General features: G+C 39.5%; 2 protein-coding genes across 4 annotated transcripts; both read left to right on the top strand.

The window, feature by feature from the left end:
• The first annotated feature begins 1,590 nt into the window (after window positions 1-1,590).
• zgc:56095 (Ferritin, lower subunit-like) lies at window positions 1,591-4,072 on the top strand. 3 transcript variants are annotated; one of them, XM_068583175.1, is made up of 5 exons: window positions 1,591-1,737; window positions 2,377-2,480; window positions 2,690-2,836; window positions 2,927-3,052; window positions 3,506-4,072. In XM_068583175.1, the coding sequence occupies exons 2-5, from the start codon at window positions 2,379-2,381 to the stop codon at window positions 3,653-3,655; spliced, it is 525 nt and encodes a 174-aa protein (XP_068439276.1). In that variant the 5' UTR covers window positions 1,591-1,737; window positions 2,377-2,378; the 3' UTR covers window positions 3,656-4,072. The 3 variants fall into 3 exon arrangements, with proteins under 3 accessions (XP_068439276.1, XP_068439277.1, XP_068439279.1); XM_068583176.1 differs by lacking the exon at window positions 1,591-1,737 and adding an exon at window positions 1,817-2,154; XM_068583178.1 differs by lacking the exon at window positions 1,591-1,737 and adding an exon at window positions 2,170-2,238.
• Window positions 4,073-5,169: 1,097 nt separating this feature from the next.
• Window positions 5,170-9,832, top strand: syt5b (synaptotagmin Vb). The gene is made up of 9 exons (XM_068582938.1): window positions 5,170-5,349; window positions 6,245-6,448; window positions 7,431-7,606; window positions 7,695-7,793; window positions 7,932-8,099; window positions 8,476-8,643; window positions 8,795-8,912; window positions 9,026-9,159; window positions 9,263-9,832. The coding sequence occupies exons 2-9, from the start codon at window positions 6,250-6,252 to the stop codon at window positions 9,470-9,472; spliced, it is 1,272 nt and encodes a 423-aa protein (XP_068439039.1). The 5' UTR covers window positions 5,170-5,349; window positions 6,245-6,249; the 3' UTR covers window positions 9,473-9,832.
• The last annotated feature ends 384 nt before the right edge of the window (window positions 9,833-10,216 follow it).

The following is a 10,216-nucleotide window of genomic DNA, read 5'->3' as shown; positions in this document are numbered from 1 at the left end:
CGTCATGAAGGTTTACTAAGCTTCACACATTCTATGAACTCGTATAATCCTTTTGTCGTTCCCAGATAGACTTTAAGTTTCTGTTTTCAGCTCTGCCTCAAGGTTGTTGACAAAAGCAACAACACATGAGGTTGATAAGGAAATTCTTCGTGCCCGGGCTGAAGCAGTACAATATTAACTTTATTCCAGTGGTGTTGACTTTTAATTCTTAACCATGTCCTCCTTCTGCAACCTCTGATTCCCTTTAATATTGACAAGTGACTATGTAAAGAACTGCTTCTCCTTTTTGGCCTTGTACAATTAATAAATTGCTCCCGTAGCTGCGACTGAAGTGTATGAAAGTTAGATAGTTCTGATGTTTGATGTTTTTAGTTCAGTTCAGTTTTTCTTACTCAGTGAGAAAAGTCCAGTCTGAGTTGGCTTGAACAAGAGCACTGAACATCTTCAGACCATGCCTCCGTGAGGAAAGTTCTCCTCCTTCAGAGAAGTGAAGTAAAGATCCAGAAGTGATACTGACTTAAAGTGCTTTGCTATAGTAAATCAGACCGCTGGGTCAGGAGCTTTGCACATTGATGAGTCTGCGTACAAAGGGGGGATTGAACAGCTGGCCCTCTAATGTGGTCAGAACAACATGGAGCAGAAGAAGTTCAAAACTATGGAGAGGATAGTGTCCTTCAGGAGGAGCCCGCCAACGTCAGGGATCCACAATCTCCCAGGACCTAAAGTGGGCCTCCAACATCGTCTCAAAAAAAAGGCAAGCGCAGCAGAGGATGTAGTTCCTACACCAGCCTCAGCACCAACTGAATAAGTTTTACTATGTTATCATCCAGTCTGTCCTCTGCACTTCCATCACTGTCTGGTTTGGATCGGCCACCAAACAGGATGGGAACAGACTACAACGGGCTGTCAGGTCTGCAGAGGAAATCAGCTGACAGACAATCCAGTCAGCAGACCCCAGAACAGCTTCCTTTTTGACAGATAGATAGATAGATAGATAGATAGATAGATAGATAGATAGATAGAGAGAGAGAGAGAGAGAGAGAGAGAGAGAGAGAGAGAGAGAGAGAGAGAGAGAGAGAGAGAGAGAGAGAGAGAGAGAGATACATACATACATACATACATACATACATACATACATACATACATACATACATACATACATACATACATACATACATACTTTATTATTTATTTATTAATTAATTAATGGGAAATTTGTTGTCAGAGTAGCGCCCAACACTTTACACTAAATGGAATAAACTAACCACAGGGATGAAGGATGTACACAAAAATAATAATAATAATAATAATAATATATATATATATATATATATATATATATATATATATATATATATATATATATATATATATATATATATATATATAAATTTAATTAAAATGTGTTTAACAAACAAGGTCTGCTTACAATCCTCACTCTCATGTCTTTCTTTTTGTCTTGACAGATTAGTGTGCATCTCTTAATCTTTGTGTAACAGTAATAGAGAATGTGTCAGTGTTATGGCTCATAAGGTCTCACTGTTGTCTGTAATATGTAATTCGTCCCCAACACACCAGGTGGCAGTGGAGACGCGCAGATAACCGGACGGGGGTCTCCGTCTCGTGAGCTGCAGTTTGCTATAAAAAAAAAAAAAGAAGAGATAATAACAAAGCCAGCTGACGGTGCTACCGGAGTGGGGTCGCTCACAGACCTCTGGAGAGAGACGAAGAGCAGAGGTGACTATGCCAACCCAACTTTATCCACAGCCCGGTGCAGCCAGCGAGCATGCGTGCTAGCTACTATGTAGCATTATGCTAGCTGGTGCTGACTTTGACGACGTTAGGTAAACAGTCGCTTTGCGTCGTCGGCGGTTAGTTCTTGTTTTAAGTGCTTTCAACTAACGAACAGAAGCCAGAAGTGACGATAATGAGGTCTGTTCTCCAACGTGTGTATTATAGAGGATGTATATAATCTCATTTCACTGCAACGGATAACAAAGGTGACCTGACTCGAGATGTCACATCCCACTTGAACTCAATTATCTTAACACATGACGACAGGCTGGCTGATGTTTCACTGAAGCCCTTAAATACCGGCTGCATACAAGCTGGACAGCAAAGGCGTGCAGCACTTTGATAATCTCACTTCACCAGGCGAGTAAACACACACACACACACACACACACACACTCACACACGTTTGTCAGGCAAGATAACTAGCTGAGCGTGAAAGGAAAGGTAAGACGTGTTTCTTTGTCTTCTGGACTGCTTTGTGTTACACAACAGGAGTGCTAATGGCCTTCTCCTAACTGGGCATTGTTTCACGTCAACGTTACCCTCATACCAGTCGTATTGATTTTTTTTTTTGTCTTTCAGAAATGCAGTCTGTGGTCAAACAAAACCTCCATTTGGAGACCGAAGGAGATGTGAACAAACTCATCAACCTGAAGCTCAATGCATCCTACACCTACCTTTCTCTGGTAGGATTTCTGTCACAGTATCATGAACGTTAATCCACGACAGCATAGTCTCTGTATGAATAAATAGTATTGTTATGCAATGTTTTGAAATCCTGTTTTTGCACAGAAATATACTAATAATTTGCCCTCTTTGACAGCGTTCCTTCTCTCCTAAACACGTGTTTGCACTGTAATCCTTCAATACTGCTTTGCTCTCATTTCTTCTGTAGGGGATGTATTTCGACAGGGACGATGTTTCTCTGGCAAAATTCTCCAAATTTTTCCTGGAGCGCTCGGTGACAGAGAGGCAACAGGCTGAGAAGCTGCTGGATTATCAGAACCTGAGAGGAGGTCGCATTATGCTACAGACCATTGCTGTAAGTCCATTTTGTTTTCGGGGGAATTTTTAAGCCACCATTGTTACCATTGTTTGATATATTTATCCAAGTATACACTTTCTGTTGTAGAAACCCAGTAGAGAGGACTGGAGAGGTGGTCTGGATGCACTGTCCTTTTCCCTGGACTTCCAGAAGGTCCTAAACGGATGTGTCCTCGACGTGCACCGCAGAGCTGAGACCCACACTGACCCTCATGTAAGTCTGGTGCAGACGGATAGAAATGCTATTGGTTCTTGAGCTTTTGTTTAGCTGAGAGATGGGGAATTTGATACAAACACAGCTACGCTGTTGCAAATTAACAATTTACGTGAGTTCAATATGTATTAAGCAAACTCGGTCTGCAAGATTTAAGGGTTGTGTTGTGTTATAATTATTAACTGTGACCTAATTTATTATATTATTTGTGTTGATCTGATGGAGCAATCTGGTTTATTTGAAAGTGATTGAAATGTTCTTTTTTCTGTTATTTATAAAAACACAGTCACAAAATGATGTATATTTACAGAAAAAGTTTACGTACCACTGCTTTAAGTGTTTGTGTTGTCGCCGCCAACCCCCACCCTGAAGCTGTAAACCTAAGGGAAACACTGCTTTTTAAAGCATTCCTTTACATTTCACTCACTACTGTCTGTCTTGCTTCTCTTGTAGCTGTGTGACTTCCTCGAGCAGCACTTCCTCACCGATGGCTATGACACTATGAAGAAGCTGGGCGATTACATTGGCAGTCTGACCCGCATCACGGCGTCTGAGACACATGGAGCTATGGGAGAATACCTCTTTGATAAACACACTCTGTAAAGGTCACACACCAGTACAACGAAATAAGCTCCACATTTCAAAAGATAGTAAACCGAATAACAGTTTCTCACACTATGCGTTCTACTCCGTTAAGAAAACTTTACAATATTGTCATGGTTTACCAGAAACTTCATTCTTGTGCGATGGGCACAAGAGAAGTTCTAAGAAAAAAAACACAAAATACCTCAATTTTCTAACATGTTATCATTAATATGATGCTGAAAACTATTTTCCTCAGCTGTTAATTAGTCACATGTTAATTTAGTCTCAGTTTATCATGTGTCATGCATTCCATTGTGTCAGATATTTCAACTTTCACAAATATATGAATTCATACTATTTTTGAGTCAAATACATGATTTAAGATTTGGAATATAATTGAAATATTAAATAAAGCCAGACAATGTTGACATATCATTTTTGTTTGTCTTCTTCTTTTATAACCACTTTAACATGTATTTGTCCTTTTTTTTTCTCTCAGATCAGTCACTTTCTGTACTTTTCCTGATGTCAAGGCTGCCACTATAGAACACTGTAAAGATAATAGGGGGACTTTGCTTAGTCACTGTTGGGTGGGAGCTTAATGTTTAACATTAGGCTACTAGACAGCATGTGGTTAAACATGACCGTGCTGCTTCTTAGTAAATGGCATGGTTCAGCAAAGATAAGGTTCAGATGCAGACGTTGTCAACAAAGTGCATCACACCCAGGCATAGTACTCTGTTTCAGTTGCAACCTAGAGATGCATTGCTGCAACATAACAAAGATAAATGATGAAATGTAATAAACAGTGATTGGGGGGAAAAAAAGACACTCATTTGTTTAAATAAGAAAAAATATCCCATTAATTAGCTGACCCCATTAACAAAAGCCATGTGTTGAAAAAACACATTTTTTACAGACTGCAGAGGGAATATAATGCAAACAAGTATGTCGTCATCAAAATGATATTTCTGTTGCCATGTTAGTGTTATTTTCCCAGTTTGTTTCCGTATGCTGTTTAGTTAGTAATCTATGAGAGGAGGCTGTTGCATGTTGGACTGGAGCCACTGAGATCTCCAGATGTAGCAGTGCAAACCTGTGGCAGAATGCCCAGGGATTAATGTTCACAGTGCTCTAGATATGGGTATGTGTTTTGTACAGTTAAATGGTAAGCCAGAGGATGGAATATCCACTCTCAGTGAAAGTTGTTGGTAGATTGACGATTGAATGCAGCACAGCAATGTTGAGGGGATTAGTGCAGGGCTGGATGTACTACAATCTCTTCAATCCAATGGATAAACAACCACCACCATGTTTAGTCAGTCACTTTTCTTACTCCAGAAGAAGCCTTAAATTGTTCAACTTGTGTGGAATCTGTGACAGTGGAGTGGTGATATACTAGAAGGTGTTGTTGCTCTTCATGCATCTTTCTTCAGAGACATACAGCAACAGATGTGTTGGCAGCGTTCTAATGTCGGGAGGGGGTTGGGGGGATTAAATCACCACGCTGCTCTTGTGATTTGACAGTGCTTTGGCTTTGATCGAAAGGGATGCAGGGAGCCTGCCAGTCAGAGTCAGCAGCCTACTGAAGGAATGATGGGTGTGTGAGGGCTACAACGGGCCAAAAGGGAAGCAGCAAGAAATACACTTCGAAACCAAAGGTTGCTCCAAAAGCTGTGTCGGCATAGAGGGAATTAAAGGGACATCAACTGGTGAGAAAAAGCTAGATTTTGTATTTTTTTTTATTTATGATAATAGCCCATTAGGATTTGAACAAGCCAACTTATTAAATGCAGCCTCTAGGTTGTTTTTCTGTGACTGATTTGTCCGATAGGGTCCGATAAATCTGAAATAAACCATGACCCCTGATAAACAGCTGATAAGAGATGTGAATAGATGTCAAGTCAAACTATTTTAAAATTGAAGTCCAGAAGAAATTTACTTTCTATGTACATTTTATTTGTAAAATTACATATTTGTTTGCATGTAAATATATATCATAATATACATATATCATAATATATATATACATATATGTATATATGTATATATATATATATATAAATATATATATATATATATATATATATATGTGTGTGTGTGTGTGTCCATGTGTATGTGTGTTTTTATTATATACATTTTTATTTTATATACATGAAAACAAGAAATCTCTGACAATTTTTTGCTTCAGTCCACTGGACGTACTTTGGAAAATGCTTCTCAGAAAACTCCATGAGAGGAAAATTGCGAGAGGAGACCAACCCCTGTATATGTAAGCTTTGAGGAGCTTTTTGGATTAATACTGTAGTGCCACAGTTTAATCCAGTTACATGCATAGACAGTGATGAGAGAAAAATAGGGATGGCACAAACGGGGGAGTGACAGCAATAGAGAGATGACAGAGAGAATGAGAGTAACAGAGGGATTTGGGTCAGCCATGTTGAGCATCTGGCTTAAAGATGGCCTATGCTCTTGAACTGTCCAGCAACGCATGGACATAGGGATTACATGGCGCACCAACGTGGTTGTGTTATCTCTCACTGCAGGTGCCAACATGACAGAATAAACAAACCAACATTAACTGCACAGATTCATCTGTTTTGACAGCTGCCATGAGGTTGGCCAGTGTAAGGGTCCGGGCCCGGAGGGCCGCCGAGCCGTCTGAACCGGAGCATGAGGAAGCAACAGAGTCGGAGCACCACGAGCACTCCCATACGGAGCACCATGAGCACGCCCATCCAGAGCATCACCCCGGCCACGACTACAACCACATGAAGGAGAAGTTCATGAATGAACTTGGTCATCTGCCAAGTAAGCCGCTTCCAAAATTGAAATTTCACAACTACATTTACTTGAGGAGATAAACTGTATATTTTACATCCTCTTTGGTTATCGTTTGATAGAAATGCACCCATGTACTAAATCGATGTAGAAATTATATTACATATTCTATTGACCAGTGTTGTCTAGCTTATTTTTTAAAGGTATTATGTTTTTGACAAAACATTCAACATATTATAAGACATGATTCATAGGAATTGGAGCTTGTTTTCATGGTCATTATACTAATAATTATTTGTGACGGTCATACCCATGAAAATCTTAGTGGGAAAAGAGCACAATAATTATTTTGCCCTTAAATTAACAGCTACAGTGCTCTGAGTAAGGCACATAATGATGAACTGTGCCGCGGGCTGTGGTCGTACAGGGACACTCCCAACTCACAGTGTGTTAGTCTCTGATTGTGGAGAAGGGTGTTGCTGACGACACACATGCATGCTCATCAAAATGTCGCCAAACAACAAGTGCTTGAAAAAATGTAAGGCCATGAAATGCTGCAAAGAACCCTCACACACAGCATTTGTTCCAATATATCATGTCTTATTTCGATGATAGTGTACATTATGCTCTCAGCTCGGTTTCCAAGCTTTTGAAAAGGAGTTTATGTTCAACAATATTGTTGGAACTGTCTTAGATTGTAGCAGTAAACCGATTTATGAAAGTGGATCTTTCTTTGATGTAATCTCTTGAAAATCCTGATGCGTGAGACTTTTACAAAGCCTACGATAGAGAGGGTAGTTTTTAAAAGTCTACTTAAAAATCTATTTAAAATTCATGTTTTTTGTTTCTTTTATTGCTTTTTGGGGGGGCGTTGGGAATTTTCCTCATCATCTTATTATATTAGAACATAACAGAAGATCAGACATCCAGACATTTCTGCCAAATCAAAACACACTCCCATTTTGCATACAGTGAATACGATGAGTAACTTTACCTTCTTTTTATTTTGCAGTTCCCGTGTGGGCAATAGCAGCCATTGTTGTGGTGGTCCTGGTTTTGGTGGCATGCTTCATCTTTTGTCTTGTCAAGAAATGCTTCGGGAAAAAGAAAAAGCCAAAGAAAGTGAGGGAGCGGAAGACTGGTCGCCGCAAAAAGGAAAAGGAAGGTGAAGGAGAGGCTGGAGAGAAGGTATGTTTATATCCAGTAGCACATCATTGGATAATCTTACCTGATCTTCATGATAAATACCCAATGCACTTGTGTTTTAATCTGGCAGGAGGGAGAGGTGAAGAAGGAAGGAGAGGAAGAAGAGAAAGAACAGGAAAAGTTAGGAAGGCTGGAGTTCTCGTTGGACTACAACTTCACAGATGCTCAGGTTGGTCCTGTGTGAAAACAAAATCCTTATCAGTTGTATCAAAGACGTTCATATTATTCTACAAATATTCAAGAATAAATCTATACACCTTTTTCATGACCACGCATCATTCTAACACCTGTTGTCTTTCCTCCTAAGCTGATCGTGGGTATCCTTCAGGCTCAGGACCTTGCTGCTATGGACATGGGGGGGACCTCAGACCCCTATGTCAAAGTGTATTTGTTGCCAGACAAAAAGAAGAAGTATGAGACCAAAGTTCAACGGAAGAATTTATGTCCTGTTTTCAACGAGACTTTCATCTTTAAGGTACCGCGTGCCTGATATCGAGCCTTCGTCGCCTTGATGTTGTCTGTGTTATGTTTGCTCTTTCTCTTGTCTTTGTGTCTCTGTCGCAGCTTGTGTTGGTGTTCCAGGTTGTTGATGACATATCACTTTTTACCCCTCGTGAGACAGAAGTTTGGCCTATGTCTGAACTTCCCCTCGTCTTTAATCTTTCAATCCCTGAATGGCGTCTGTCAAGGTATCCCTGCCCCTAAAGCAGAATGTTTTAATTGTCTCCTGTCGCCATATGTTCCTTGTAGTTGTCTGCATTTGTAAATTTCATTAAACAAAATTGTCAACAATCTACCAACAACGATTGTACATTCTAATGCTGTATCCACCTCTCTCTCTCTCTCTCTAGATCCCGTATGCAGAGTTGGGTGGAAAGACTTTAGTGCTGCAAGTTTATGACTTTGACCGCTTCTCTAAGCATGATATTATCGGCGAGATAAAGATTCCCATGAACAGCGTTGATTTGGGCCAGCCAATGCAACAATGGAGAGATGTGGAGAGTGGTGAAAAGGAGGAGGTATATATTGTATTATTGTTATGTTGAGTGTATTTATATTTACTAAAGAGTATACTAAGCATTACTTCTCTAGTTAATGAGCATAATAATCTACAGTGTCATAAAATATGTCTTAATTTGTATTTGATGCAGTGACATATTTTCTTTTTAGCAAGAAAAACTGGGCGATATCTGCATTTCTTTACGATATGTACCCACTGCTGGAAAACTGACAGTGAACATCATGGAGGCAAAGAATCTGAAGAAAATGGATGTTGGTGGATTATCAGGTAATTAGCCTCCTTATTATTGTAATACTGGCCTAAGACAACTTTAGTCTTAGGAGAAAGTGAAGTAGCTCAACAAAACACAACTATATCACCTTCTTTTCCTCCTATATAAGATCCGTATGTGAAGATTGTTCTGCAGCAAAATGGGAAACGGATTAAGAAGAAAAAGACGACCGTTAAGAAAAACACGCTCAATCCTTACTTCAATGAGAGTTTCAGTTTTGAAGTCCCCTTTGAGCAGATACAGGTAAGATGTGTCTCAATATCAATGATCAACTAGAATTTTAGCAGACCCTTATTGTTATTATACGTAATGATTTGATATTACATCTTTCGTTTTTGTGTTTCAGAAAGTGCAGGTGGTCATCACAGTGTTTGACTACGATAAGCTTGGGAGCAATGACCCCATCGGAAAGACCTTCATGGGTTATGGAGCGACTGGAGTTGGCCTGCGCCACTGGTCAGAAATGATAGCCAATCCCAGACGCCCAGTAGCCCAGTGGCACACTCTGCTGCCAGAAGAAGAAGTCGATGCAGCAGTCAAAGCAAAACCTCGTTAGAGTCGGACCTTGTTTGGATATTGAATACTGGCAATATCTTACTTATTGTCATCGTCCAGTGGTGTTCTCAAGTGGCTTTTCCTGTTTTCCATCTTGTTTCTTTTAAGGTACTTTAGTGTGTGTGCGAGTGTGTGTGTGTGTGTGTGTGTGTGTGTGTGTGTGTGTGTGTGTGTGTGTGTGTGTGTCAACAGACAACATTTGGTTGTTACTCAGCTCCCCCTGTTTACCTTATACTTTAAACCAAGATGACTTTGTATTTGAATACTTGTAAAACACGTATCTGTGAATGTGCATCTTTTGTGTATGCTCATGCATGGGCCTATTAAAATTATTTCAGGGTCACTCTGTTTTAAAGTCCAGCTGGAGACGTGGTGGAGCTAAAAAGGCTAACAACCCTTTTGCATCTGTAATTATGATCTGGTCCTTTTTGTCTACTTCATCAATAAATGTGTCAGAAAAAATTGTCCTTTGGCTCAATTATTTTGCTCCTTTTTTCAAGAGAAATGTAACTTTCAAAATCTGACAAATATTTGTCATTATTATGTTATAAAGGCATATGACAGTGTAAAAACCAAAAAGTAAAGGAGCATATTTGAATTTGCATCAGGTTTCTCTTCATAAACAACAGAAATTAAATTGAAACAGACTTGTTGTAATGCGTTTGATATGGCGAATGAACCCACAATGCACTATTTCACATCAATGCTTATTTTATTCTCTCAACTTTGATTCAATTAATATTAT

This window comes from Clinocottus analis, unplaced genomic scaffold, assembly GCF_023055335.1.
Source record: "Clinocottus analis isolate CAN_PGR_092001 unplaced genomic scaffold, fCliAna1.0.p SCAF_19, whole genome shotgun sequence".
In the NCBI taxonomy this organism is placed as follows: Eukaryota; Metazoa; Chordata; class Actinopteri; order Perciformes; family Cottidae; genus Clinocottus; species Clinocottus analis.
Note: the sequence above shows the minus strand (reverse complement) of the source record. Positions and strands in the feature narration are given on the sequence as shown.